Genomic DNA, 11,531 nt, shown 5'->3' on the forward strand with positions numbered 1-11,531 from the left:
ATTTATGACTTTGGAAAATCTTAGAATTTTGTTTTGGAATCAGAGTAAAATAAATATCTATGTTCACTTCCTGAAATCACATATTGCTAATGAGTGACTTGCAGAAGCAAAGGGATTGGTTTTGGGAAGAGCCTTCAAGGGCAAATTTCATTCTGTTGGATAAGAATTCATCCACCTGATGCCCATCAAGCTGTGTAAATTTAGTCCTCTGAACTGGGATCCTTGAGGATTCAAAATAGGGCACAATAGTCACAGTATCGTATTTTCCGAAGTAACAAAATAAAATAATTACTACATCATCATTTTAATACAAGTGCTTTAAAACAAAAAATTCAGACAAATTATTATTATAATTTAACATAGATTTTTTTTGCTAAAGAATGGAATATGTATGTGACCTTTTCAGCCGTGATCGCCGGTAACTTCTGAATGTATCATAAAGGAAGGAGCTTTTAATAAAGATTAGGTCCTGATACAGTCTGAATTCGTCTGTTCACCCTGGATGTGTTGAGTCACTGAGGTTACAGAGCTTTGCAGGAGAAAGAGTTTGTCGAAGATTGTGAAAGCTGCTAATTAACACTCAGGAGGAGGCAAGTCAGCTCTTGGCCTTGCCCTTTTTCACGGGAAGCTGTCCTGTTGCTTCTAAGTATTTGTGAATTAGGTCCTCTTGAACACTAGGTAAACATGGCTGGTATCTACTGTATTCCATTGTATATTCACCCTTTCCCTGAAGGGGGAAAAAAAAATCAAAGTTAGGGACACTGTAAACACACACATACATGGCAGCTAGATTGCACAGTGCTCTGCAAAGCAGTATGCAGTAATAACTGCCAGTAAAGCAAGCAGAGCCACACAATGAAGCATACTGTAATGTCAGACCAGATTTATTTCACATACAATATATTTTTCTTGGAAAGGAGCCGAGACAGATAGTTTTATAACAACCAACTGACCATCACTGGGTTATAATTTTGCTTCCTCTTTTTTTGGAAAAGAATGATGCTGCTGTTAATAATGACCCACTCAACGCCTCACAGGTAGACGTATCTACATGTAACAGAGAATGTTGAGCTGCTATTTGTGAGTGATTTATGTACAGAAAATATCTCACTTGGTAAAAAGTAACTCTAGAAATTAAGTCAACATACAGTCTTAAAAATTCATATTGTTAAAGATGGAGATCTTGCTTGCTGAAGTGCTGCTTTCAAAGATCTTCATTACTTGCACAGAAATTTGAAATGGGCAACACAAATTCGACTTGGAAAGTAGCTTCTATGCCCAAGCTTTTTTATTCTGATAGACACTAAGAAGAGTGTTAAATTCATGCATTACATTATCACTTAAGATTAGGGAAGAATTTTTTTTCCCCCAAAGCATGTGAAAATCATTAGTCTGCAATGACAAAGCAAATATTTAGGAGGTATCAGAACTCAGATTCTCATTTTCATTGTAACAATAATTATTTGTCTTTTGTAGAAGACATAAGTGAAAGCCCACCCATCTATAAACACAGTTTACAGACTGTAAAATATGGAGGTGTCCTTCTGTCTAACGTATCTTTCTGCATCCCACCAAACATGGATTTATACAGCAACACCTGCTGGTGGCAATGACGCCAGCTGTGTAGACAATGTAGGTTTCTGCAAAACATACCAGTGCTCTGGGGTTCAAAATAGGCAGAATTCTCAATTCTCACTTGCCCTGCCCTGACAACTGTCTCCCACCCTTTCCCCATATTCCCTCCTCCCAATACCCTGCATCCTGGGCATAGAGTGGAATTGCCCAAGGAGCAATACTTTATTTTAAAAAAACATTTTTAGACCACGCTTAAGCACTTCCAGAATAAGGATGGATTTATGCACATGCATAAATCCCATTGACTTCAATGGAATAGGGATTTTCTTGAACCAGGGCCATACAGAACTTCATTGGGAGAAAAAATGGCAGAATTCTCCAAATTTCAGTCCTGCCAATACTGTTCCATTAACTGTTTATTCCGAGTACTCTTCATTCTTTTCTAAAAGAAAAAAGTGCCCTAGAGAGATTAGGCTCCTCAAGCAGATTGTATGAAATATGTTGCTTTGATTCCTTCAGTACTCTATGGTACCCCCACTTGACTCTCTTCCTCAAAGGAGACAATACCTGTACATTTTCTGTATATTCTAATCAGCTGAAAACTATGGGCCAGAGTCTCAGGTGGTATAAATTACCATAGCTCCACTGACTTCAAAATAACTCTTCTTGTTGTTACATCAGCTGAAGATCTGGCCTTTTATTTCAACCATCCAGCAACACCAACATTTTTTGCTTACAAGAGAGAAATTTCCATCTCCTAGAACTCCAAGAATTTGCAGCTTGAATATCAGCCAATTTGTAAACATTTAAAGTTTCTAAAATCATTAATTATTATTGTTAAAAGAACATAATGCTACAGGAAGTTTACATGCAATGAAACTCTGGCAAGAACATAGGCGCCTTGGACGATAACCATATTAAGTACAAACATATCATACAAGAATCTAGCCTTTCACTCTCCTTTCTAAACTTCACAACAGGCATTGCTTCTAAGAGTTACTGCTACTATTAATTACTGGCATACAATTGCCAGCAGGTTGTATTGTTTTCTGTGGAAACTGCCATGGACCCAGACAGACCAATGGGCACAGGCCTTTCTAAATTTGGTTACTCTGGGGAGGTCTCCCCTTTTAGAAGACCTGGCCTCAGTTGAATCTGGAGCCCATCTCCAGAATGGTGTCAAGTTAGATGATGATATGCCACAGTATACATGATGTGTAACACTTACTGGACCTTCACAGTGAACTGGACACCCAAGGGAACTGGCTGTTTGTATGGCTAAGCCATTCCCCTTATAGCCCGATGCAAGGCAGTGCAATTTGCTTCCATCTCCGTACCTTTTTCCATGAACGAAACTCCCCCCAATTCTATTTTTCTATGCCCCTACCTGTCCTAATTCAAACTACTACTTAAAAGTCCTTCTTCTGTGTTGCCCCAACAGTAATTAAAAAACCCAACTATAACATCAAAATGTACGTGTTCAACTTGAGAACAGCAACTCCTCACTTAACGTCCTCCCGCTTAACGTTGTTTCAAAGTGATGTCGCTGCTCAATTAGGGAACATGCTCATTTAAAGTTATAAGGGAGCATTGCACAATGTCGTTTGGCTGCCTGCTCTGTCCACTGCTTGTAAGGTTCTGTGGAAAAGCAGTGACTTTACAAGAGAGCATTGCACAAGTTCCTCTTCTCTGCCTCCTACCCCTCCCTCCCAGGATTTTACAATTGTACTATGAGAATTAATGTATGATTTGATTTTATCCTGCCAGCCACCCTTTTTGAATAGCAGAAAGGAATGACAGACCAAAACAATCCTTATGACTGATTATGGTCACCCTTTTGTTTTAGGATAAGTTATAATGTCTACTATGGTTTCCTATATGTACTGCAAATTAGGCACTCTAGTTAAATATACATTTCTTTGGTTTAAGGTTTTAGTAAGTAAGAGACAGGATCTTGTATTGTGTCTATTTTAAGGAGATTAGAGGAATGTTGAGGGCCTGAAGCCCCAATGTGAATTGTTTTAGTTATAAGATTTAGCAAGGCTTGATTTATAATGTATTCTGCTGAATATATAATACTGCTATCTATATACCGCTGGAGGTTTCTGTAAGAGACTGTTTCTGTGAATGAGGAATGTGTGCATCAGAAAAAGAAAAGGTGTGAAAGCCATCACAAATGTCCAGATGGTCAAGAAAAAGTGAGAAACTTGGAAAGACCAGGAGACAATCAGAAAACATCCATTGTGTCTGATGCTAAACATGTTAGCAGCATTGACGACCTCAGAGGTGAGGCAGGCACCCCCAAAGGCGAGACAACAAACAGAAGATAATGATGGGAAACCTGACAATAATCATCAAATGATAACACCACTTAAGGACTAATGAGTATCGGATCGCGACTGACAAGAGCCCAGCTCCTCACTCATGCTCAATCTAACTGGCCATTAGATTGACTCGAGCTGCAACAAACTGGTAACTATGAACATCACTGGCAGGACTCTGTGTGTGTGTGTATATATGTGTGTGTGACGAAAAAGCATATGCTAACTGTTGTATTTTCAACAAATGCAGTGTTTTTGTCTTCTCCTTTATAAAGATCCCATGTGCTTTGTATATCATAACATTTTCCCCACTGCCAAAAAGCTGTTGGCGGCGCTTAGGACTTTCTGGGAGTGAGGGGAAGGAGTGGGGAAGCGCTGCGTCTCCACCCCTCCCCCTCCCTCCCAGAAAGTCCTAAATGCCGCCAAACAGCTGTTTGGCGGCACGGAAGCACTGAAAGGGAGGGGGATGAGCAGGGAAACACCATGTCTCTGTTCCTCCCCCATCCTCCCAGAAAGTCCTAAGCGCAAAGCGCTGGGAGGGCAGGGGAGGAGAGGGGAAGCACCATGTCTCCCCTCTCCTCCCCCTCCCGCCCAAAAAATCCTAAGTGCTGCTAAACAGCTGTTTTGTGGCGCTTAGGACTTTCTGGGAGGGAGGGGCAGAAGCAAGGAAGCACTGCCTCCCAGAAAGTCCTAAGTGCCGCCAAACAGCTGTTTGGCGGCACTTAGGACTTTCCGGGGGAGAGGGAAGGGGAGGAGCGGGGATGCGGCATGCTCCAGAGAGGAGGTGGAGTGGGGGTGGGAAGAGGTGGGTCTGGAGTGGAGCGGGGACAGGAAGAGGCAGGCCTGGAGTATTCCTGGCAAAGTCTGCACCTGTTCTTCTCCGGGAAGCTGCCGCTGCTGCTGCGAAGGTGCTTCCTAGCATCCTTGCCTGCAGCGGGTTGTGCTTGTGTGGGGTAAGCCAGGGGCACTTCCCAACCACAGTACAGTACAGTATATAATGCCTTTTGTCTGCCCCCAAAAATTTCCTTGGAACCTAACCCCCCGCATTTACATTAAATCTTATGGGAAAATTGAATTCGTTTAACATCGTTTCACTTAAAGCTGCATTTTTCAGGAACATAAAAACAACGTTAAGTGAGGAGTTACTTTAACTGTAGATCACCATAACCCACGTCTTCCTTTACTCCATCCCCTCCCTACCAATTATTACTCTCACTTACAATTGTTGTGTCTAATATTACATCGCAAATAATTCATCGCATGCATCTTTGGCCCATTTTTGTCCTAAAGTGTCTAACACCTGTACAGCTTCTGACTGCTGTAGAAATTAATAAAGTTGAGTACTCTTGAATAAACTACATTAGCTATGCACATGTTTATATTATAATTCTACTCCCTAATTGGATTCTCTTTTCTATTGTTGCTGTCACCATTGTTTCCCACTGATAAGCACACATCTTCAGATGCTTATTTCTGTAAATCTAATATACTTCAACAAAAAGTATCCAGAGTTATTTGCTGACTTACCTCTGTGAAGGATCTCAATTCTGTGGCGTATCCAAACATATTATTCAGTGGCACCTGAAATCCAATTTAAATTGTATTATACATGTTATTCTTGTGCAAGCAAGGAATTTTTCAATGCAATGTTGAATTAAAGGCTCAAGTCTCCTAATCTTTACTCTGACATCAAAAGAGCCAGTTGGTAACACTTTTAAAATTACGCTTTGTGTTTAGTATTGATTTTCTTATATGGTTTTATAAATGGTGTTTATTTCAAAGCATTAATTTTCATTACGCTCAGCAGGAAAACAAGGACATTTTCAGTTTAAGGACATCTCAGCTAGCTTAATGGCACAACCTCAGTACTCTGTCGTTCCACACAAGAGGTCACCGTTGGCAATATCTCAGGGCTGCAGATTTTAACCACAATTTCTGAAACAGCACTGAAAAAGTTTGTCCTTGGCTGTTCTTGCATTTAAACCATGTTAAGCAGTGATTTGGCTGCACATGTTACTGATACCCACTGTCAGCAATGGATTATTTTTTCTTATGTAGACAAAGCTATAGATGGAGATAAAGCGCTGTCCTGGTGGTTAAAAAATGGTTCTACATATTACTATACAATGACAATGACATTTAACTTCTTCCACCAGGCCACACTTATCCCTTGGATATGGTTTACTTATCAGACTAATATGGGCAAATTTGGAGCTCAGAAAAAGCAGCCACAGACTTAATAATAATGCAGAAGAGGAAACAAGAAATTGCTTCTGTTCTTAACCTAATTGCCTATATATTAAAATAAAGTTTCTTGTAAATCAGCTTTAGGTCTGTCATTGAAAGGGGAAACAGGTTTAGACACACTAAATAGCACATACATCAGCATACAGAGTGAAATAGCCATCTACTCCATCTTGTCCTGTGATCACTCCGTGACGACGATTAACTCCAGCAATCACAGCTCCTTGGAATTCATTCGGTGCTACAATTTCCACAGACATAATGGGCTCGAGTATACACACAGTTGCATTTTCCACAGCTGGATAAAAAGGAAGATGAAGTGGAATAGTCACATCCTTATGCTTCCCTCATCCATGCATATTACACATTCTTCAAAAATTATCTAACTCAGGCGTGCAAAATTCTATTCAACTACTACCCCACAGGACCTGGTCCAAAGCCCATTGAAATCAATGCAAGTTTTTCAAAGTGCTTTGGATAAGGCCAAAAGTGACAGGCAAGTGTGTTCATTTCCCATTATAATCACAATGACAGTAAACGGTGAGAAAACAGATGTTGCACCTGGGCTTGAAGATTTCCATGGCAGTTTTGAAAGGTAACACTTAGCTATGAGTTATACTTTTGCATGGACCATCATAGGAACTAGTGGAGAATCCTGGCTGTGATTACTTGATATTCATAATATTCCGGTGCACAACAATGTCAAGAGCTTTCATGATTAATGTTAAGTGTATTTCTTACATTACTGGAGAAGAATGCCTTGACTTCCAACCTCCCTCAGTGAGTACTTGCACTCTTTATAGCATAGATTTTAAGGCCAGAAGGGGTCATTATGATAATCTCCAGTGGTGCCCAAACTTTTCCTCTCGCGCCTTCCCCTTACCTGTGATGGAATGTGTCCACGCCCCCCTGCCCCGCAGGCCAGGAGCAGAGTCACAGCCAGGGACTGGGAGTGGAGCCCGAGCTGGAGCCAGGGCCAGGGGCTGAGCCGTGGACACTGGCCAGGAGCAGGGCTGTGGCAAGGGGCCGGCAGTGGAAGTGGGGTCACAGTTTCAGCTGGGGCCAGAGTGGGCCTGGAGGCAGAGCAGGGCCGGGTAGTGTTCCCTCCCCACCCTCTGTGGGGGCTGGCTCAGCCCCCCCCCCTCCCCGAACCCCTCCAGACATTTCTCCATGCCTCCTTAGGGGGGCTGGGGACCACTGGTCTAGTCTGCATAATACAGGCCACAGAATGTCCTGCATAATACAGGCCACAAGACTGCACCCAGTTATTATTCCATCATGTCCATAACTTCAACTTGATATATATATATTTAGTTTTTCTTGACTTTGACTTGATTGAGTTACTGTGTCATGTGTCATCATTTTTTTTGAGAAAGAAATAAGAATAAATAAAAAAATAAAAAAAATAGAATCAGAAGAGATGCAAGAAGAAAGAATGTCAGCTAGGGCATAATGTAACTTCATATGATTCAGTGCACATTACAGACCCACAGTGTGAATTTCTCGGCAACTGTTGCTAATAGGAGAGTGCCTTGAAGACAGAGACTGTAGGACAGTCGTACACAATACGACTTACTTTTATTATAGAGGAAAGTGATTAGAAAATGCTGGTGCAGATTCAATGGATTCAATGGTGAGGAATTAATTATTATTTTTTTTTTGGGGTTGGAAATTGCATTAGGAGTGGGGAATTTCCTGAATCCTGAAGATGCCGGGTTACTTTACTTTAGGCTCAGTCAAATACCATCACAGATACGCTTAGAAAAAATTTACTTCCCTGTTTCCTTGGGGAAATAAAAACTCCCTACAGAAGTCTGACACACAAATCATACTTTCTAAGTTTTACTTTGAAGGGGCTTCTATTTGCTGTTTCAGCTTGATAGATTCAGAAAAGATCTGGCAGCATCATTTAGAACTTTTTCAACAAGCATTTGAAACTGTCAGTTTTAGGGATGGAGAGGAGGCATGATCACAATTTGTAGTATAAGAAGCAGAGACATAAACCCATCTTAAAAGAGATCAGTGCAGAGATGTTGTATTTGACTTTGAAATTAAATCTAATCAATTACAATTGCTTGGAACTGAGTGATCAGGGCAGGTTCCTATGACAAGTGTTTTATTATTTCTGCAGAGTTTAAATGCTATGAAAAGTTTCCATCCCTTCTAACCCAAGTGCTATTAGAATCAATAGCTTCTTAGTACTGTTGGAAGACCAGCTTCTAGAAGAAATCCTTTATTGATTTCTCAAAAGTTGCCAAACTCTTACCCTAGCTGGTATGTCATGTGCGTTCACTAATTTGTAACGTTTATACAAGGGAAGATTAAGTTTACCATTACAATATCAGAGTATATGTTCTTTCAAATATGACTGTACAATCTAATTTTGATAGTGATTAATATAAGCCCAGATGGAGCCATTCAGGAAGTATGAATTAGGATGTAAATGTACAAACATTAGGCCAGATTTTGATTTCAGTTTCACTAGTGTAAATAAGATCAGAATCTGGCCCATTGTCTAGGTAGGAGTTTCTGAGTTTTCTGTTCTTCAATTCTGTGAATCATTCTGATAAAGTCTATTATCAAATAGCATTTCTAAAGCATCAATTTTTATACCATTAAAGGAACCAATGTTCCACTGTAGCAGCTACCTACTCTGCATGACATTCCAGGAGAGACTGTTCAAACATAATTTCTCTTACAGGTGTTTATGATTAGGAAAGGGGTGGTTCCCACAAAGATCTATGCAAAACGGGTCCATTGTATCTTTCCTACAGCTTCAAGAGTGAGGTCACATTCCTCAGAATGACTGTTTGGAATTTCTACAAATCTTACACATCTACTACTCAACACAGGTTACATTTGGCCGACTGCCTCTGAATGGGAAATGTGTATGAGTAGGCAAGCAAGCAAGGAGCATAAAAATGAAATCAACAGCTTAATTTGGTTTTAACAAAGATTCAATCACAAGAATGTAAAACAGCACATCTTCAAAGTGGTTGATACCTTGTTTGAGGGCCCCTTCTCCTGCTCGGATGAAAGAGAATTCATTAGAATCCACCATGTGATGTGCACCATCTTCTAGGACAAACCGGACTCCAGAAATCTTGTGACCTATCAGAGGACCCTTTTCACATGCTTCACGGAATCCCTGTGGAGAAGTGTCTCAAAGTTAGCAATTTTCACCCCAAAATACAGCTTTAAAAAAGGATAATGTTAATGGCAGTGTGTAAGGAACAGTAAACTGCCTCCAGAGATTAAGCATTAAGTCTTTTGCTAAGAGAAAAAGCTTCACAGCAAGCATAATCCTAAACTAAGAATTCTAGTCCTATTACTTGACAAGAAGAAAAAACAAGACCCAAAAAACATAATATAGTAAAGGAAAGAATGTTTCTCCCTCAGAAGAGTGTGAAAACTTTTTACTGTCATTTCTTAGACTTTGGTTTGCTGTCACTTTGGAAGAGGGCTCTGGTGAGGAATTCAGGACAAGTTTTACTTAAAAAAAAAAAAAAACTATCTAGGTTTTTATGAGATTGCCCATGATTGTGGTATCTGAAGTATCGTCCTGAAAAGAGAGAGAATGGCTTGACTAGGCTCACCACCAGTAAAGATGTCACCTTCATTTTTGATAGCATACCTTTTTTCTAGGCAGTGGTTGGCCAAAATCCTTCTTTTGTTGTGTGACTGAAGTTAGGGGTGCAAAACGGAAGTGTCCAAGAATGACCTCAGTTTGCATAATTAATAAGAGATTCAGAAATACAGCAACATAAAATGGTACAGCAGTGCTATGATGGAGACATTGACATTAACATGCTAATATTAAAAGTTATATGTACTAAACTATACAGCCACATAAAAAAAGACACACGCAGTGGAGACATTTGGGAAATTATTCAGGGTATTTAACTTAGTTGGAGTTTCCTGCACAAAAAGATCTCATATATGTCACAGACACACTACATTTTTAGAATTTGCTGCTGGTTATACATACCCCAAAGCAGTTACATTCAGGAAAGGGGATGTTAGAAAACCAGTCTCAATGGAAGTAGGATTGTTTTATTATAACATCTGAAAAATAACTTGCATCCGAAGAAGTGGGTATTCACGCACGAAAGCTCATGCTGCAAAACGTCTGTTAGTCTATAAGGTGCCACAGGATTCTTTGCTGCTTCTACAGAACCAGACTAACACGGCTACCCCTCTGATACTTGTTCTTTTTTGTTTGTTTGCTTGTCTTGCACTGAATATCACATGCCAAAAATGAGAAAACTGATCTGTTTACATTGTCTTTAGTAATAGAAATCTTAGGAATTGGGCAAAACACAGCAAAATCACTTGATCCTGCCTGAACTTGAATCAACAGTAAAACTCTCATTCCCTCCAATGGGTCAGGATTGGTCTCCTCAGGGATAACAATAGGAGGAAGGTAAGAACTGTGCAATTGTTATATCACAAATACAAAATATTAGAAAATATTTTTCACCTTTTCAACAGCAGGTATAAACTGCTTTGGGACGTTTGTTCCAATAGTTCTGTCTTCAAACTCCAATTGTGTGTAGTTCTCTGGATCCAGAGGCTGTAGACACCCTATTACTTTACCAAACTGGCCTGCCCCACCAGACTGTCTCTTGTGAGTATAGTCAAACCTAAAAAGACAAAAGACTGTGTTATCTATCATAGAAGCTATGCACTAGTCAGAATTCCAAAGGAATATGTCCCTTTATTGACATTTTGCTTTATCCTATTTAGTTATGCATAACCAAAATGGCTATGCATTTCTATTTATCATTGAAACAATAGCCAAGAATATTCAAGGATGCACATGATGAACAACATGATTCACCATTCTACAAGAGAGTAAAAAAAGGCAGGATACTACTTTATAGGTCACTGCAGTCCAAACGCTCCAAAATACTCTATATTAAAAACCAAAACATAGCCGACAGACACCCTTATGGGATATTAGCATGGAAATCAGAACTCTTTTGCGGCCCCAAATTCATTTTCTTTTGCTGTTGAGTCTCCACTTGAAGTCATAATCCTCAACTGTGACATCAATTTGTGGATGCAAAAACTGGGATGTCAAAAAATGTCTGAGATGTTCAGATAGATAAATAAAACCTTGACAGGATTAACTTGTTAGAAAGTTGTCATGCAAATGACACTTAGTTGTACAGAGAATGAAGAAAAATATAGACAACATTTTTGCAAAACAGAATTTTTTTTTTCATAAAGCATTAGCTGTTTAAGCATGGATGAGCCAGGTAGTCCCTCATACTAACAAGTATGCACTGCTGGGGCTTCTAGTGGCAGAATAAGCTCCCAAAATGAATTTGCATAATAAAATGTATTATTATCAAAGAATGTAACAGCAGAGACTGGATTTATGAAACA

General features: G+C 39.8%; 1 protein-coding gene across 3 annotated transcripts in view; it reads right to left on the minus strand.

The window, feature by feature from the left end:
• Window positions 1-288: 288 nt before the first annotated feature.
• Window positions 289-11,531, minus strand: part of GFM1 (G elongation factor mitochondrial 1) — a 45,456-nt gene continuing 34,213 nt past the window's right edge. For all 3 annotated transcript variants that reach the window (XM_039489987.1, XM_039489986.1, XM_039489988.1), the window contains exons 14-18: window positions 10,621-10,783; window positions 9,144-9,288; window positions 6,278-6,438; window positions 5,424-5,477; window positions 289-727 (exon numbers count right to left, since the gene is read on the minus strand). In XM_039489987.1, the coding sequence (XP_039345921.1) occupies window positions 596-727; window positions 5,424-5,477; window positions 6,278-6,438; window positions 9,144-9,288; window positions 10,621-10,783 (655 nt within the window). In that variant the 3' untranslated portion in view covers window positions 289-595. The remainder of the gene's footprint in view (window positions 728-5,423; window positions 5,478-6,277; window positions 6,439-9,143; window positions 9,289-10,620; window positions 10,784-11,531) is intronic.

This window comes from Mauremys reevesii, linkage group 9 (assembly GCF_016161935.1).
Source record: "Mauremys reevesii isolate NIE-2019 linkage group 9, ASM1616193v1, whole genome shotgun sequence".
Lineage (NCBI taxonomy): Eukaryota > Metazoa > Chordata > Testudines > Geoemydidae > Mauremys > Mauremys reevesii.